Genomic DNA, 19,868 nt, shown 5'->3' with positions numbered 1-19,868 from the left:
TGTTACACACACCATTTAATTATTTGAAACACACTCACGCACATACGATATTAACACTCAGACAACTAGACCGGAGGTCTGCATAGGTTTACTTTATTCTTATGGGGAAAAAAATAAGCAGTGTGCTTTAGGTATAGTGACATATAAAAACACAATGTGTTTCAACACATTTAAACACCCTTCATAAAATGTGTCCCGGTAAACCATATCTGTTGAGTGCTCATTTACCAAGCGTACTTGGAGTTAGTGCCAGTTGTCTTGTCATTGGTAGTTTCAAGCTGGCTTCAAAACACTGTAGGCTTCAGAAAACCTAAGTATTGTAACTACACTTACTTCAACATAACCGAAAAAATATAATAAACATCAAGAGGAAAATCAAAACACAGGTTAGCTATAGTGGCGTCAAAACAGGACAAAATGTCTTTACATTCAAAAAGTTTAAGTTAACAAATATGGACGACAATGGCAAAGAAGTGGTTACATTCCAATAGGTGACATTCAATCAACATAAGACAAAATTAAGCAGAAAATTCTCATCTGCTGAAATAAAATTTAAAAAAATGAAATGTAGGCAAATGGGGTCATGTCAGTACAACGCGCTATAGATAACATAATACAAAACCACAAAAATATTTAGTTTAGGAAAACCCACAAAAAAAGGCTAGGATGATCTATCCATGCAGTCATGCAAAAAGCTTTCATTCATAAATGGTAGAGATGGCAACAGAAGCAAAGGCAAACTATGACTCCAACTGTTGTTTACTTGAATAAAAAAAAAAGCATCGCTAAAGATGCACCTACAAACAAAAGGTTTCAAGAAAAACATAACGCACCTCACCTTCTCATAATCAACCACAGGTTTTGTTATACCTGATGCACACACAGTACGTGCTGCTGGGGACAAATTAACCGTCAAATCAAATCAAATTGACCACTTGTCTCTATGAATCTCTTAGGATATGTTTATACAGGTGATGTCTCGTTTGAGGTTTTATTGGCTCGTGTCAGCTGTCAAACAGTTGTGCTTAAGGTGGAGTGATTGTTTAGGCCACCCTGTGGGGTGTAGTTAAGGTGTTGTGAAGATTTAGTCACCCTAAAATCTGTCATTCAAGGCATAGTAACGGGGAGGGTTGCCATGACAACACTGTAAATGCGTAGCTGTTACAGAGTGAATCATTGGGCCACCCGGTGCTCTTCATGCCACGTCCCAGCTCCGCACAAAATCACTCGAGTTGTGCTCAGTAGGGCACAACGGTTGTGGAGCCTTCAGATACTCTGACATGACGAGTAAGAAATGTCAGCTCTAATTATCACACTTCTATTCGCAATGTTTCAGTACTTTGCACCCCCCTGAACGTGACCCAGATCTGGACCTTTAACAGCTTAGGTGCTGGGCTAAGACAGACGCGAACATACAAAGGTCTTCCAAGAGCAGAGGGGTATCCAACGAAGCAAGCTAAAACTACTCAGGGTTTTCCAATATTAACCAGCCATCTTTGTTTTATTACTTCTCGTGAAATGCCGTCTTTAGTGTGCTCGTCAACGCACAAGCACTTTCTTCCCACTCCAATCCCCCCAAAAATATGTATGACGTTTTATACAAAAGTGTTACATTGCGTGAAGTTTGAAATGTATTCGGTCATTACTAAATGTGTAAAGTAATATATATATATATATATATATTTTTTTTTACACAAACAAAACATTTCATTAAATTATTGAATCATTCGTCTTCCTCAAATGAAAGGGATGACAACGCAATCGTTGATAGAAGGGAATGTGATTTCATTGGTTCTCAACTCAAGGCTCAGTCATTTTATTCAGGGTAAGTGGAGTTAGCTGCAAGTTAGTCTGCCCCGGAGCAGGTTAGTTCTGAAGGGTTCATTTCCATAGAAATGTACGTATTTGGCTAAAAGGTGAGCCACTTTCGTATGACTGGTATCCCGAATTGAACTCGGACTTGACCAAAGTTACTTTGCTAACTACTCAAATCTGCTTCGTAGGATACCCCTCAGGAGTATAAATCATTGTTGTGTAGACTGCCATTTAGGATTAGTTTAGGGTCACATTCAGTAAAACATGCAGTTTGTAAAATGTTTAGAAACGTAACCATTTCATAGAAACAATCTCGCCTTCTACAAATTGGAGTCTGCATGTGACTGGAAACACTACAACTTCATATTTTCCATTTCAAAACGTTATGCTCTTACTGAACGCAACCCTGACATAAAATAAACCCCAGTCTCTTTAGGCCACCCGGTAGGCAGTCATGCGGGTGTAGTTCTGGCGGTGGCTCCGGGCGGCCCACAGGAAGAGGGCGGCCGCCATCATCTGCAGCGGTGAGGAGATGAGTGCCAGGTAGAGGGACCAGCCCAGGGAGCCGTCCACACCGTCGGGACGCACCCTGTGGAGCAGGTCCATGCCAGCCAAGAAGCAGCACACTGTGCCCAGGGAACACAGACCTGGATGGGAAGGACAACAATGAATGTAACTTCATGCAATTGTACATTTGACTTTCATGAATCCCTTAGCTTTCATTAGTACTTTTTACATGTGTTGTTGGGTGTAATTTTTGTGTGTGGTGGGATTAAGGGAGTTGAGAGGCATTGTGATTATCCATGTAGTTCTCAAACCTGCCAGCAGGTGGAGCACTCCTACACCCAGGGTGGGGGTGATGCTGCGGCAGAGGCAGGCACACACACCGACGAGCCCGCTGAGGAACACCAAGGCTAGGGACACCAGAGGTAGCAGGAACTGGCACCTCCACAGGTCTGCTCAGACACCGAGAGAAACCAATTTAGAAATGTCAGAAAAGTGCAGTACAAATAGTTATTTTTATAGTTTCGTAGACAAATACACAATATCTGAAGAAAGAGCTTTGTAATGCCAAACCAATGTTTATTACAAATGCGTGGCTGTGTCTCTGTGTGTGTTTGGATGAGAGAGAAAGGGAAAGAGATGAGGTCACATGAATGTCAGTAACAATAACAAACAACAGTGGAAACCACCAAATTGCCAACTCTCATTTCTATGAAACACTTAGTTTGAACCAAGGTTATTATAGTAAATGAAAACAAACTAAAACTAATCCGGAAACTGAAATAAAATAATTAACAAACCTGTTTGAAAAACTTAAATTATACGACTCCAAAAAGAAGACAAAAAAAAAAAGATCCGTTTGTTTTTCTCTCTAAAATTTTGGGAAAAAATCTAACAAGGTTTTCAAGCTTCTGAATCTGGTGGGTCACAGATTGGGTTTGAGTGGTAAGGTTCAAGCAACCGACTAGACGAAAGTCGAGGAGTGAAGTCAGAGGTGCAACTGCAGAACAGGGGATACAAATCAAAGTGATCTTTGAGACCTCTCTAACCAATTAATTGTACACGTTAGGCCTATGTTTTCTGCTGGTGAGTGTGTGATATGGGGGTTTAGAAAAGTTCATTTCAACATTTATAAAGAAAAAAAAATGATAAACAATCGCAGCTATGTTGACACTGCCATCATGTTGATCTGAGCCTTGCTGTTTGAAAACCACTAATGTCACAGATGCACCTCCCCAGACTTCACTCATCGAACAGTCGGCTTCGTTAGCCTTACTACTCGATCACATCCAATGAGAGGAGCGTGATGCAAGACTTTGCTCTAACACAAAGTTGCTGTGCATGTATACGGGTGCGCTTCACGCTTCAACAACGTGGTAGCTACGGGACTAAAACAGCTGAGAAGTTTCGCCTCACTCTTTAATGCTGCTGGTTGTTGAGGAAATTGACCCACTACTACTGTTTACTTTGTGCATCTACATCATCTCACTGGCTGAGCCTACCTTTAAAACCTAACCTATGACCTGACCCATCACCTGATGCATTTCTACCCCACAGTGGCAAGACGTGACATCTCAAAATACACAAAAAACGATGCAACACAAGTCTCCTAGCCTCCCACGCATAGTCTACTTTCTGTCCCTAAAATTAAAACAGATTCTAAATAATATAAAAACGAAAAATACATGTTTTATAAAACTTAAAACTAAAAACTAGTGAACCTTGTTTGAACTACAGTATGTTTATACATTGTGTATGTACAGTGCCTTAGGAAAACCTCTTGGCAGAGACCGCTTGGCTTTTTCCACTTTGTTAGGTTACAGCCTTATTCTAATTTTGGCTAATCAATGAAAAATAAAAAACAGAAATATCACATTTAAATAAGTATTCAGACCCTTTACTCAGTACTTGTTGAAGCACCTTTGACAGCAATTACAGCTTTGAGTCTTCTTTGGTCTGACGCTACAAGCTTGGTACACCTGTATTTGGGGAGTTTCTCCCGCTCTCCTCTGCAGATCCTCTCAAGCTGTCAAGGTTGGATGGGGAGTGTTGCTGCAGGTCTCTCCAGAGATGTTCGATCAGACCCAAGTCCAGGCTCTGGCTGGGCCACTCAAGGAAATTCAGAGACTTGTTCCGAAGCCACTCCTGCGTTGTCTTGGCTGTGTGCTTAGGGTCGTTGTCCTGTTGGAAGGTGAACCTTCGCCCCAGTCTGAGGCCCTGAGCGCTCTGGAGCAGGTTTTCATCAAGCATCTTTCTGTACTTTTCTCTGTTCATCTTTCCCTCGATCCTGACTAGTCTCCCAGTCTCTGCCGCTGAAAAACACCCCCACAGCATGATGCCGACACCACCATGCTTCACCGTAGGGATGGTGCCAGGTTTCCTCCAGACGTGACGCTTGGTATTCAGGCCAAAGAGTTCAATCTTGGTTTCATCACACCAGAGAATCTTGTTTTTCATGGTCTGAGTCTTTAGGTGCCTTTAGGCTAACTCCAAGTGGGCCGTCATGTGTCTTTTACTGAAGAGTGGCTTCCGTCTGGCCACTCTACCATAAATGCCTGATTGGTGGAGTGCTGCAGAGATGGTTGTCCTTCTGGAAGGTTCTCCCATCAAATCAAATTTATTTATATAGCCCTTCTTACATCAGCTGATATCTCAAAGTGCTGTACAGAAACCCAGCCTAAAACCCCAAACAGCAAGCAATGCACGTGTAGAAGCACGGTGGCTAGGAAAAACTCCCTAGAAAGGCCAAAACCTAGGAAGAAACCTAGAGAGGAACCAGGCTATGAGGGGTGGCCAGTCCTCTTCTGGCTGTGCCGGGTGGAGATAACAGAACATGGCCAAGATGTTCAAATGTTCATAAATGACCAGCATGGTCAAATAATAATAATCACAGTAGTTGTCGAGGGTGCAGCAAGTCAGCACCTCAGGAGTAAACGTCAGTTGGCTTTTCATAGCCGATCATTAAGAGTATCTCTACCGAGTTCAACTCTAGAGCTCTGTCAGAGTAACCACAAGGTTCTTGGTTACCTCCCTGACCAAGGCCCTTCTCCCCCAATTGCTCAGTTTGACTGGGCGGCCAGCTCTAGGAAGAGTCTTGGTGGTTCCAAACTTCTTACATTTAAGAAAGGTCACTGTGTTCTTGGGGACCTTCAATGCTGCAGAAATAGTTTTGGTACACTTTCCCTGATCTGTGCCTTGACACAATCCTGTCTCTGAGCTCTATGGACAATTCCTTTGACCTCATGGCTTGGTTTTTGCTCTGACATGCACTGTCAGGTGTGGGACCTTGTAAAGACAGGTGTGTGCCTTTCCAAATCATGTCCAATCAATTTAATTTCCCACAGGTGGACTCCAATCAAGTTGTAAAATCATCTCAAGGACGATCAATGGAAACAGCATGCAACTGAGCTCAATTTCCAGTCTCGTAGCAAAGGGTCTGAATACTTATGTAAATATACTATTTCATTTTTTACCAAAAAATTCTAAATACCTCTTTTCGCTGTGTCCTTATGGGGTATTGTGTATAGACCACTGAGGATTTTTATTTATTTAATCCATTTTAGAATAAGGCTGTAACGTAACAACATTTGGAAAACGTTAAGGGGTCTGAATACTTTCCAAAGGCACTGTATGTATGTGTGTGTGTGTGTGTGGCTGCAAGGCAAGACTCACATGTCCGAAGCAGGTCCTCCCCAGTGTTGTGATTCCCTGGTTCTTTGTACTTGGGTACAAACTGCTGAGGCAGAGTGAAGCTCACACACTGTGTTACCAGTTTAGGATCTGAAAATACAAGAGAAGAGACAGAGTTAGACCGGGATTCAATCTGATGTGGGTGGTCGACATTGCAGCCTTTAAAGGCAATGTTCACACGTTTGCATTCACGGTTAAACGCTGCAGATGTCCGCTCAATCAGAAATTGCCTTTAAAAAAGCTGCATTGTCGACAACCTGCGATCATATTGAACCCCAGACTCATTGGAAGTAAGCACCAAATATTTATACTAATATCAAACCCAGTGTTGCTCCTGTTTGGGTATCAGAAAAATGGAGGCCTTTATTTTATAATACAATATTAGCATGGTGTTTAACACTGGCACAGCTAAGTGTAACTGGTCCACCTGTGTATCCAGCACACCCTTTCTGTACCAACACCTGCAATGAACGCTGTAATAAATATGATATATTTATATATAATCACAATAATATATAGTAATATAATAAATGCCATTTAGCAGACGCTTTTAACCAATGCGACTTAGTCATGTGTTCAGTGACCCCGCTCCTCCACTCTAGTGTGTGTGTAGGTTCTTACCAGGCTCTTTGAACCAGTGTGACTGGCCTGGCGCCTGCACACACCTCCACCACAGCCCCAGAGTGCCGTTGAGGCGGAACAGCGTGTCGCTGTAGGTCTTTTCATCAAACTCCCCGTTGATGAAATCCTCGCGGAGCTCCGAAGCGTTGCTTGCCTCATGGTTGCCGGGCGGACTTCGGTACTGGTACCAGTGCTGTGTTCCCACAGCAATGGAGAGATAGACAGTGGCCAGCAGACTCAGAACTGAGCCAATGACCAGGGCCGTAGCGTAGCGGTTATCCACCATGGTTTCAATTCAAGAGTGTGTCCGTTTGTGGGTGAAAATTATTTTCCTCCTTCCTTACTGCATTTGTTAGTGTGTCTACTCGTGCCCTCCTATGAAGTCAAAAAGTAGGGGAAAGGGCCCTATAAGAGGTCAGCTAGTCAGTGAGCACTTGACAGCCTAGCAGTAATGTCCTTAACATTGACAGTGTAGTTCCTGAGCATGATGGTTGTTTCAGTACTTCCCAGCCTGTCGTCTTCTGTGCCTTCCTTGTAGTCCAGGTTCTCACAACCCCACCATCACCAAGTAGGCCAGCTTCACTGCTTTGAAGGGGAACAAATCAGAAGAAAATGTATTGCTAACTGTCATTCAACTAAATTTTAATTCAGATCTTAGACTGGCACATTTTGGCTCCGATAGCAAGATCCTGTAACGTTAGTTAACTAACAAGCAGCAAAGTTACTGGTATAAGCACAAATTAAACGGAGTTAGATAGCTGTCAGTATCTTGCTAAGGCGAATGCAAATAAGCATATGGTAATAATGATTAAGTAATGACATTTATCTGCCTAGCTTACTAAACAGAACGCTATTTCCCTGCTATGAGGAAAGTATCAAAGTGGCAAGAATTTCACATATTGCCTTTTATCTACCGACTGCCATCAAAGGCTAATAACGCTAGCTAGCTAACGTTAACTGGTGCAAAACCGCCACGACAGTGGCATGTTTCTTGAAAAAAGATATATTTGTTGTGAAGGAACAAAACCAACATGCATTTAAATAATTGACCAATGTAATGGCTATCAGATGAATTTAAACGATACTAACGTTGAAAGCAAATACTAAATAGCTATTCAACTCACTCAATAGCGTTCCTTTTCCGGATGATTTAAGGCTTTCACTAGTTACCACAACCACAAAGTCAAAATTGGTCCAAAATATGCAAAACAATTCATGAAAACAAAAATGTGCTTTTTTTGGTCTTAATTTAAGGTTAGGTATAAGGTTGGCAGTGTGGTTAAGGTTAGGTTTAAAATCAGACTTTATGAATATTGTAGATATAGAGGGGTTTATGACTTTGTGGCTGTGGTAACTATTGAGGGGTGTGGGTTCTTTTGTCAAAGCAGCATCATCAGACAGCGTCTTGTGTACCACTACCATGTGGGCTTTGTAGTTTTTGGCCACACGTTCGCCGTTCTATACAGTAACGTGATTCTATGAATGCCTACACATTCCCTGTTCAATATACTGGGTACATTCCAAATACTTAAAAGACATACCCTCAGACCTCAAATTAAGTGGACACTTCTGATGACTTATCGTGACGTCTGACGAGTTTACACTTACAGGGCGAGGGAGGAAGGAATGATTTTTTAATCGACCGCCCTTGCCCTGCAATTTCTCACTCGTTCATCCCGCGACGATCGTGTTTTCAGCCACCGGTAACTTGTGTGTGCTTTACATGAACTACAGTCAATTATGATTGCATGTCTACTTATATTAACTATATAATTATTATTATAAACTGGGTGGTTCGAGTCCTGAATGCTGATTGGCTGACAGCCGTGGTATATCAGACCGTATATCACGTGTATGACAAAACATGTATTTTTACTGCTGTAATTACGTTGGTAACCAGTTTATAATAGCAATAAGGCACCTCGGAGGTTTGTGGTATATGGCCAATACTCCGCTTTGCGGCGTGCATAAGAATAGCCCTTAGCCATGGTATATTAGCAATATACCACACCCCCCTCGTGCCTTATTTCTTAATTATATGCCTACTGTATGATAGCTAGCAAATTAATTACTAACGTTAGCCTGCCTAGCTGGAACTTTTTTAGAAAGAAAACGTTTTATTTCTACAATTTCCAAAAGCTAACTAAACAAAAACAATATTACTTTTACAAGACGTGTTTGTGCATTAGTAGCATATTGACGTTGAGGTTTTAAGTTAAGTATTGGCAGACTTTTCTTAGCGGATGTACAATCATTGCGAACTGAATTATGGGGCATTTCAGGGACCTGCGTGAACATAATTGTACACTCGCAAACTTTATCACAAACGAAGGCTGAGGGGCTTACGACGCCAATTTCCCTTCCTTGACTAGTCATTTGGACCGACGACAAAGATGGCCGCGGCGATTCCCCCAAGGGCATAAGGTGGACGAGGGTGTGTCTTTTATGAGTTTGAAACGCAGCCACTGGGGTGGTTCTATGATGACGTATGAATGGCGTCTTTTTGTAGCCACTAACTCAGCCATGGTTCGATGTGCAAAGCCTATATGGAAATTAATGCAGTTTTATAATTAACACAGAAATAAGGCCTGTGGTAAACACAGGCATAGGATATCCTATACATTTGTTTTATGATATAATTATTCATCAGCTAACGTCAATTTTGAATTTAATTTTAAAAAAGCACATAAAGGCTTCATTATTCATTAATTAAGGTCTTGTTAACTGACTGACATTATCTCATAGAACAAAACGTATAAGATCTCCTAAGCTTGTGTTAACTAACCTCAGACCTTATTTTCAGTGTTTATCCCAAAACCCTATTCTTTCCCCATAGGAATGGCTGAACGAACCGTAACTAATTTTTGTTTTTTAGGACTACAAACGGGTAAGCACTATAGCTGTCAGTTAATAACATATGTATTTGTTATTTCCTGTTCCTATCATTTCGATATCACTCTCTAGTAGTTTCATGCTGTTAGTCCACAATACAATTCTGACAACATTCTTCAAAACGAGACAGTTTCTAAGGAGGGGAAGCTGAAGAGGACACCGACATAGAGTTGCCTTCCTCCTCCTGTTGTGACACAAACTCGTAGCGGACGCAGAGTCCGGACCGCAGCCGCACTTCTTGACTCCGAAGAGCCAAACACGTCAACTTGTCGGCCAAGGAAATCTGTCCCCCTAGAGTTGATGTCTGCACCCCGCTGAAATCGAATTAGCATAATAAATTAATGCTCATCAAAATCCATCTGTTTAAGCTAGATTAGTTTTTTGCATGGGCTGTGTCTCAATATACCGCATCCGCCGATGTCAGCCTTCCGCATCTGCGGTGGAAGGTGGACCAGGAGACATCCCGGAAATTGGTCTTCTCATGAAAACGTCTGTAGCGTCCGAAGAGTTTGGCCTACAAAAAAATATGGCCTACAAATTATGGTAAAATGAGATTGATGAACTCGATGGTGTTCTCCGTTTTGCTAACAACCCCCACAAGTGTCACTGGATTCGTCTGAAGTAACACAAATATGACCCCACCATCAAAGGGGAGACTCTCACAAACACGTGCTGTACATGTTGGTTGTTTTGCTCTAGGATGCCCACAAGCCTCACAAGACTTGTCTGAAGGTAGCCCGGTACAAGTAAAAAAAAAAAAATGAATGGAAGTATACACTCAGTGGCCAGTTTATACGGCACACCATCACGTTCACAAAAATGGATCGCTCCTGCAGACAGTGAGTCACATGGCCGTGGCTTGCTGTATAAAGCAGGCAGACAGGCATTGAGACATTCAGTTACTGTTTGATTGAGCGTTAGAATGGGCAAAACGAGTGACCTAAGCGACTTTGAGCTTGGTATAATCGTCGGTGCCAGGCCCGCCAGATCTAGCACCTCAGAAACGGCCAACCTCCTGGGCTTTTCACACATGACAGTTTCTAGGGTTTACAGAGAATGGTGCGACAAACAAAAACATCCAGTCAGCGGCAGTCCTGTGGGCAAAAACAGCTCGTTGATGAGAGAGGTCGAATGAGAATGGCAAGAATTATGCAAGCTAACAGGCAGACAAATAACGGCGCATTACTACAGTGGTATGGAGAACGGCATCTTGGAACGCACAACTCGTCAATCCTTGTCATGTATGGGCTATTGCAGCAGACGACCACAACGGTTTCCACTCCTATCAGCTAAAAACAAAAGGTGGCTCCAGTGGGCAAGCGTTCACCAGCACTGGACAATTGAGGAGGGGAAAAACATGACAGCGAGTTCAATTTACTTGAGTGGCTTGCGCGGTCCCCAGTCTTTTGGATGAGATAGAACGGGCTGTTTGCAGCATCAATGTACTGCCGTACAATCTGCATCAACTGCGTGATACCATGGACCAACATCGCTTGTGGAATGTTTCCAACACCTTGTAGGATGCCCCTGAAGCATTCAGACTGTTCTGGAGGCAAAAGAGTGTCCGAACCGGGACTAGATGGGTGTACCTAATAAAGACTGTATATGGAAGTACTTTAGTGATAAAATCTCTGATATAGGACAGCCACTTTAAAAATACTTCCTTTTGATAAATGTTTTTACTATCTGTTTTGACATGTATGAATATGTTATTGCTAATACCAGTAAGGCCAAATTCAATGTTTCATCCCAAAATAAATAGTGTGTGTATATACTGTATATGTATATATATATATATATCATACTTACAGGGTTCCTAAAATTCTAAACCAAATAGCTAAATGATCCTTAGTATGACCATCTTTAAACAATTCCATATGTTAGTTTAGTAGAAACCCAGTAATTAAAGTAAGTGTTAAACAAATCAAAATATATTTTATATTTGAGATTCTTCAAAGCAGCCACCCTTCGCTTTGATGACAGCTTTCCACACTCTTGGCATTCTCTCAACCAGCTTCATGAGGTAGTCACCTGGAATGCATTTCAATTAAAAGGTGTGCCTTGTTAAATGTTCATTTGTGGAATTTATGTCCTTCTAAATGCGTTTGAGCCAATCAGTTATGTTGTGACAAGATAGGGGTGGTATACAGAAGATAGCCCTATTCCGTCCATATTATGGCAAGAACAGCTCAAATAAGCAAAGAGAAACGACAGTCCATCATTACTGTAATCTGGAAAATTTCAAGAAAGTTTCTTCAAGTGCAGCTGCAAAAACCATCAAGCGTTATGATGAAACTGGCTCTCATGAGGATCGCCACAGGAAAGGAATACCCAGAGTTACCTCTGCTGCAGAGGATAAGTTCATTAGAGTTACCAGCCTCAGAAATTGCAGCCCAAATAAATGCTTCAGAGTTCAAGTAACAGGCAACAACTGTTCAGAAGAGACTGCGTGAATCAGGCCTTCATGGTCGAATTGCTGCAAAGAAATCACTACTAAAGGACACCAATAAGAAGAAGAGACTGGCTTGGGTCAAGAAACACAAGCAATGGACATCTGTCCTCTGTTCTGATGAGTCCAAATTTGAGATTTTTGGTTCCAACCTCCATGTCTTTGTGTGAGACAGAGTAGGTGAATGGATGATCTCTGCATCTCTTGCTGGTGACACTGTCGCTGCTTTATTTAGAATTCAAGGCACACTTAACCAGCATGGCTACCACAGCATTATGCAGTAATACGCCATCCCATCTGGTTTGCACTTAGTGGGACTATCATTTGTTTTTCAACAGGAGAATGACCCATCCCACCTCCAGGCTGTGTAAGGGCTATTTGGCCAAGAAGGAAAGTGATGGAGTGCTGCATCAGATGACCTGGCCTCCACAATCACCCGACCTCAACCTAATTGAGATGGTTTGGGATGAGTTGGACCGCAGAGTGAAGGAAAAGCTGCTCCTTAAAGACGGTTGGAAAAGCATTCCAGGTGAAGCTGGTTGAGAGAATGCCAAGATTGTGCAAAGCTGTCATTAAGGCAAAGGGTGGCTACTTTGAAGATTCTCAAATCTCGAGATCTGTTAAAAAAAAAATTGGTTACTACATGATTCCATGTGTTATTTCATTTATTTTATTTTTATTTCACCTTTATTTAACCAGGTGGGCCAGTTGAGAACAAGTTCTCATTTACAACTGCGACTTGGCCAAGATAAAACTAAGCAGTGCTACAAAAACAACAACACAGAGTTACACATAAACAAACGTACAGTCAATAACACAAAAGAAAAATAGAAAAATCTATGCACAGTGTATGCAAATGTAGGGAGGTTGGCAATAAATAGGCCCTAGAGGCAAAAAATAATTACAATTTAGCATTAATACTGGCGTGATAGATGTGCAGATGATGATGTGCAAGTAGAGATACTGGGGTGTAAATGAGCAAGAGGGTAAGTAATAATATGGGGATGAGGTAGTCGGTCGGGTGTGCTATTTACAGATTGGCTGTGTACAGGTACAGTGAGCGGTAAGCTGCTCAGACAGCTGAAGCTTAAAGTTAGAGAGGGAGATATAAAACTCCAGCTTCAGAGATTTTTGCAATTCGTTCCAGTCATTGGCAGCAGAGAACATGTAACGAAAGGCGGACAAAGGAAGTGTTGGCTTTGGGGATGACCAATGCAATATACCTGCTGGAGCGCGTGCTACGCGTGGGTGTTGCTAAGGTGACCAGTGAGCTGAGATAAGGCGGGGCTTTACCTAGTAAAGACTTAGATGACCTGGAGCCAGTGGGTTTGGCGACGGATATGTAGTGAGGGCCAGCCAACGAGAGCATACAGGTCGCAGTGGTGGGTAGTATATGGGGCTTTGGTGATAAACGGATGGCACTGTGATAGACTACATTCAGTTTGCTGAGTAGAGTGTTGGGGGCTATTTTGTAATTGACATCGCAGAAGTCAAGGATCGATAGGATAGTCAGTTTTACGAGGGTATGTTTGGCAGCATGAGTGAAGGAGGATTTGTTGCGAAATAGGAGGCCGATTCTAGATTTAATTTTGGATTGGAGATGTTTGATGTGAGTCTGGAAGGAGAGTTTACAGTCTAACCAGACACCTAGGTATTTGTAGTTGTCCACATATTCTAGGTCAGAACCGTCTAGAGTAGTGATGCTAGTCGGGCGGGAGGGTGCGAGCAGCAATCGGTTGAAGAGCATACACTTAGTTTTACTAGCATTTAAGAGCAGTTCGAGGCCGAAGGAGTGTTGTATGGCATTGAAGCTCTTTTAGTGGTTTGTTAGCACAGTGTCCAAAGAAGGGCCAGATGTATACAGAATGGTGTCGTCTGCGTAGTGTTGGATCAGAGAATCACCAGCAGCAAGAGCGACATCATTCATATATACAGAGAAGAGAGTCGGCCTGAGAATTGAACCCTGTGGCACCCCCATAGAGACTGCCAGAGGTCCGGACACACTGAACTCTGTCAGAGAAGTAGTTGGTGAACAAGGCGAGGCAGTCAATTGAGAAGCCAGGTCGATGAAGACGGCTGCACAGTACTGTCTTTTATCGATGGCGGTTATATCGTTTATATACTTCATTGTTTTGATGTCTTCACTATTATTCTGCAATGTTTACAATTGTGAAGAATAATGAAAAATCCTTGAATGAGTAGGTTTGTCCAAACTTTTGACTGGTACTGTACAGTATGTCCAAAGCCCACCAAACCAGACCTAACTGCGGATATTTCAGCTGGATTAGTGTCACAAAGAAAACAAGGCTGTTCCAGTTCCCAGTGGTGGAAAAAGTACTCAATTGTCATACTTGAGTAAAAATAAAGATACCTTAATAGAAAATGTCTCAAGTAAAAGTGAAAGTCACCCTGTAAAATACTACTTGAGTTAAAGTCAAAACGTTTTTGGTTTCAAATATACTTAAGTATCAAAAGTAAATTGAATGATAAAATGTACTTAAGTATCAAAAGCAAAAGTAAAAGTATAAACCATTTCTAATTCCTTATATTAAGCAAACCAGACGGCACCATTTTTTAATTTTTTTTATTGACGGATAGCCAGGGGCACACTCCAATACTCAGATAATTACAAACAAAGCATTTGTTTTGAGTGAGTCCGCCAGATCAGAGGCAGTAGAGATGACCAGGGAAGTTCATGATTCATGATTTCGACTGGCTGTGAAACTCTGCCTGTCTGTCTTGTCCTGACACGTTCATACAATGGAACAGCAGGAGATCGAATTTCAATATTGAAACAATGTTGCAAATGTCGGAGAGACAGACAGAAAGGTTTACACAAATCTCCGCTGTTGAAAATGAAATGTTAGTCTAAAATAAATGTGAGATAATGTCTAGATGCTTTTTATAGTGGAGAGTTGATAAATTGCCTGGCTGGGCTGATGAGACAGTGGATTGCGCAGTCAAATGGAATAGAGTTTTAACCAATCAGCATTCAGGATTAGACTCAGCCGTTGTATAAATATCTGCATATCTTTTTGGTTTTGCTTACATTTCGCTAGTTTTTGGGGGATCAAAAGAGGAAATGAACATCAATACATCACATTTACATTTCATAATACAAGAAGGATTGAGATTGATTGTAAAGAAAGTTCAAATATCAAGATTCTCCCATCGTTCTCTCCCTCCAAGTTCTTAATCACTGTCACCTTTTTGGCAAAGAAAATGTTTATGCCATCGGCTCTATCTTACCTATAGAAACCAACTATGTTCCTTATACCCATTTCTTTTGTTTTACTTGGTCAACGTCTGTTAGATCTTCCAGGCAGAGTTCTTGTGCAAAAATAAAACCAGCCTAGTGTCATTTTTCTCATTCCTATTCAGGGTGGATTACTTTGTAGGACTAGGTTTCTCATATTTTATTTTTCTATTACCTGTTGATGGGGAGCTGTGAAGTCGTTTGACAGGTTGGGCAGTCATGCTAGTCTTCTCGGGAAGGTTAGGGGTGGGAGGCAGGGTGGAGGATCCCTTGTTGTCTGTAAAGGCAGAGGGGAAGAGCCGAAGCGAGAGGCTCAATTCGGCCCAAAGTTTCCTCCAGCAGGTGGCGATTTTTAGCCCACCAAGCGAAGAATGTGCAAAGCTGTCATTAAGGCAAAGGGTGGCTACTTTGAAGAATCAAAAAAAAATGTAACCCTTTTTTGATTACCACATGGGTCCATATGTGTTATTTCATGTTTTTTATGTGTTCACTATTATTCTACACTGTAAAAAATAGTAAAAATAAAGAAGAACCCTTGAATGAGTAGGTGAGTCCCAACTTTTGACTGGTATTGTACATACATACATGCATACATACATACATACATACATACATACATACATACATACATACATACATACATACATACATACATACATACATACATACATACAGTGCTTTCGGAAAGTATTCAGACCCCTTGACTTTTTCCACATTTTGTTACGTTACAGCCTTATTCTAAAATCGATCAAAAAAAAGTTTTTTAATCCTCATCGATCTACAAAGCAAAACATGTTTTTTTTTAAATTTTCAGTTCTCTCCAGAGATGTTCGATCAGGTTCAATTCCGGGCTCTGGCTGTGCCACTCAAGGATTCACCAGAACAGAGAATCTTGTTTCTCATGGTCTGAGAGTCCTTTAGGTGCCTTTGGCGAACTCCAAGTGGGCTGTCGTGTGCCTTTTACTGAGGAGTGGCTTCCGTCTGGACACTCTACGTTTAAGGCCTGATTGGTGGAGTGCTGCAGAGATGGTTGTCCTTCTGGAAGGCTCTCCCATCTCCACAGAGGAACTCTGGAGCTCTGTCAGAGTGACCATCAGGTTTTTGGTCACCTCCCTGACCAAGGTCCTTGTCCCCCGATTACTCAGTTTGTCCGGGCAGCCAGCTCTAGGAAGAGTCTTGGTGGTTCCAAACTTCTTCCATTATAGAATGATGGAGGCCACTGTGTTCTTGGGAACCTTCAATGCTGCAGATTTTTTATTTATTTTTTTAACCTTCCCCAGATCTGTGCATCGACACAATCCTGTCTCGGAGCTCTACGGACAATTTCTTCGACCTCATGGCTTGGTTTTTGCTCTGACATGCACTGTGAACTGTGGGACCTTATATAGACAGTTTTGTGCCTTTTCATGTACAGTGCATTTGGAATGTATTCAGACCCCTTCACTTTTTCCCACATTTTGTTATGTTACAGCCTTATTCTAAAATGTATTAAATTATTTGTTTTCCTCATCAATTCACACACAATACCCCATAATCACAAATCTAAAACATGTTTTTAGAATTGTTTGCAAATGTAATAAAACCCCCCCAGAAACACTGTATTTACATAAGTATTCAGACCATTTGCTTTGTGACTTGAAATTGAGCTCAGGTGCATCCTGTTTCCATTGATCATCCTTGAGGATAAACATTCACTCGCAACACACCATGGCCCAGAAAAGGTTGAACACATTGGCCATGGTGTCAATCCAGCATGACTTCTGCCATGTTCAAAACGACTGGAAACTCAGCCTTCAGTGAGTTCAAGACAACTCGAAACGCTGAAAAAATTAGCTCCGACTGGTCAAATATGTTCATCCAACTCGGAATTCCGAGTCGGGAACTCGTGCCTCTTCCTTGAGCTCCGACCTGAAGGTCACTGACATCATGAGTTCCCAGTTGTCTTGAAAGCACCATAAATCCAGAGAATGCCAGACTTTGATGACAAAGTTTGATGACAAAATTTGCCCACAAGAAGGACCGCCGTTCCACCTTCCTGTTCAAGTGAGCACAGCACAACAAGGTGAGTCCAAAAACGTATTGTATGCTGCTGCATAAATGATGTAATATGCCAGGGAGATATGTATACTGTAGCTAAGAAAGTAATACTAAGTGTATGTTGTGTAGTTAGCTGTTAGTAGCCCATGTGGCTTACCCTAATAATTTGATCCCTTTCCCCCTCATAACTTAGTCTACTGTTCTGACTTGGTGGTGCACATGTAGCCTATAGCCTGTTTTAGAGAAATGTAATCATCGAAAATTGAAAGAGCTTTCATTGTCTGCTCATATGCCCCCTTTATTTATCCTACGGTTCTGACCATGTTCTGAATTCTGTCGCTGTACATTTCAAAAGTGCTGAACAAATAGTTATATTGATTACATCCGTTCCACCTTGCTCATTAATGTCTTAATCGAAATTTCGGATTGCGTCTTATACGCTTGTCGTCCCCTTATGCCATAGTTTGTACATCTCAATTGTCTGTAGAATCAATTTTTTTAAGCAAGTCTTCCATATCAGCTATGTTTTTTTTTAAAGGCAGTAAATGAGGCTGAATTAACTGTTTCACTGCCAGACAAGGCTCCGCTGATAGCCAGGTTTAGAGGTGGTAAGGATTCACTCCATGGTGCTGAAAATAAATCTCTGCTGATCGGACAGCTTTGTGTAGGCCCTAACAGTTTGTGGGCACCGTTTGTCACTGTTCTAGTGCAATTAATGTATTGTTTTGTGTTGTGTCGTGGCTTTGCTGGCATGCGTCTAAAAAAAATGGGGGAGTTTGCCCCACCAAGATTGACATGCTAAAATTTGCCACTGACAACATTCCAGTATTTACACACAGTATTTTCTTTACAACATTCAAGAGCTAATTGCCTTTATTCCACTGCTGAAGAAGCATGACTCCAATCGTCATGTCTACTCATATTTCAAACATCCAGCCTGACAAAATAAAAAAATTAAATCCATGCATCACGGTTAAGTGAGTTATTGCCAATACATATTTACAAATGGGTTTCCATTCGGTTTTGATATTTAATATTTACATTTCATGTAACATTTAGTAATAGTAATTATCTATGCAACCAACTGCGATTAGTTTTTTTCTTCTCACAATTATTTTTTACAAACAATGGAGTAAAACAGGCTTAGATTTTGGATTGGACATTGCATCCTATTACTCTTTTAATCAATGGCATCAACATATTGCAAAATCCAATCAACCGACTTGCAAAACCAATGAACAAGTATGTGCAAAAGCAACACATATCTTGGTCTATCTTAGCATGAAAAACAGCATACATTCAGTATGTATCTTCCGCTATGTCAAAATTGTGCATGGTATGTATGTTTAGTATATCTTTTCGACCCATCCAGTGCATTTTAAAAACATTTTTAAGTCAACAATATGTCAAAGGATTCAATTACTGAAAACTGAAGCAAACAAATGGATCAAACAAAGACAAACAGATCAATGCCACTTTTCAAGCCTGCTAAAGGCGTGGTGGACCATGGTAGGCTACAGTGGTAAACACCACACCCATGGCAGGCTACAGTGGTAAACACCACTCCCGGCTCTACCAGGGGCAGGGTTCAGGTAATTTTCCACAGCTCTGTGTAAGTCATGTTCTGTGGCCTTGCCATTCCATTTCTTGACTGTCCCTGCAACACAAAAATAAATACATTTAGTAAAACATTCAAAGTAATGGATATGGATAATCTACACCCGGCACTTAAATGCGACTTCTGTTATCCGATCACTCCAAGGTGCATTAAGTCTGGATGCACAAACATCATATTGTGCTCGCATTCGGTTCAGATCTGCCAGGAAATGCATTGTGTTCGGAATTTGATATAGTCTGGATGCAATCAGCACACCAAATATGCATATGCAATGTAAAGAGATGGGGTGAATGAGTGGGAAAAAATACATTCTACACAAGTTACTTTCGTAATAACAAAGAACAAATGTGTGTGCCTGAGGGGAAATAAACTTTCATACAGCCAAAAGGGGCAAGAAATTACATGAATATCGTTGGACAATTTGCACATGTAAATAAACATAGACGATGGAACATATTCCCTTTTGCTTACACGTTGAACCGATAAGGGGATGTTAATATTTAACATCTAAGTCGTGTGTGACCTATCACCTCTCTGTGAGTGGAAGTGTTCTTCCTAACCAGTCCCTCAACAGAGTGTTGATAAGCTTAAATGTCCACCTCTCGCCCTCCAGACAGTCTCGGAGGTAGATAGGCGGGACTTGGCTCATCTCCTGGTCAGCTGACATATCGTAAGGGGTAAGTGAATCATCACTGGTTCATACACACACAGGACAGGGACATAGAGTCAATACAACAGTGCTACAGTATGTGGAAGCATTATGGTATTTATTTTCACCCGTCAAGTTCTTTTAGATCATCATGAGCAGAGAACAGAAGCTAGGGAGCCATTTCAGAGTAGGCGGTAGTGTTTCAAACTCTACATTTACAGCAACACTTTTGGATGGATGGAATGGTTGAAACAAACTATATCTTGATTTCACTGTTTACACAGGGTGTTATATTCTTAGCATGTTTTTCAATCAACCAGGTCTATCTACATGATGG

The 19,868-nt window shown here is 41.5% G+C and overlaps 1 protein-coding gene across 2 annotated transcripts; it reads right to left on the bottom strand.

The window, feature by feature from the left end:
* Positions 1 to 70: 70 nt before the first annotated feature.
* LOC120052832 (claudin domain-containing protein 1-like) lies at positions 71 to 7,902 on the bottom strand. 2 transcript variants are annotated; one of them, XM_039000011.1, is made up of 5 exons: positions 7,755 to 7,902; positions 6,631 to 7,215; positions 5,992 to 6,099; positions 2,634 to 2,771; positions 71 to 2,462 (listed from the first exon to the last, which is right to left on the bottom strand). In XM_039000011.1, the coding sequence occupies exons 2-5, from the start codon at positions 6,914 to 6,916 to the stop codon at positions 2,248 to 2,250; spliced, it is 747 nt and encodes a 248-aa protein (XP_038855939.1). In that variant the 5' UTR covers positions 6,917 to 7,215; positions 7,755 to 7,902; the 3' UTR covers positions 71 to 2,247. The 2 variants fall into 2 exon arrangements, with proteins under 2 accessions (XP_038855939.1, XP_038855940.1); XM_039000012.1 differs by having other exon boundaries at positions 6,631 to 7,212.
* Between the last annotated feature and the right edge of the window lie 11,966 nt (positions 7,903 to 19,868).

This window comes from Salvelinus namaycush, chromosome 8 (genome assembly GCF_016432855.1).
Source record: "Salvelinus namaycush isolate Seneca chromosome 8, SaNama_1.0, whole genome shotgun sequence".
Taxonomy (NCBI): Eukaryota; Metazoa; Chordata; class Actinopteri; order Salmoniformes; family Salmonidae; genus Salvelinus; species Salvelinus namaycush.
The sequence above is the reverse complement of the archived record's forward strand: the minus strand, read 5'-3'. Positions and strand labels throughout refer to the sequence as shown.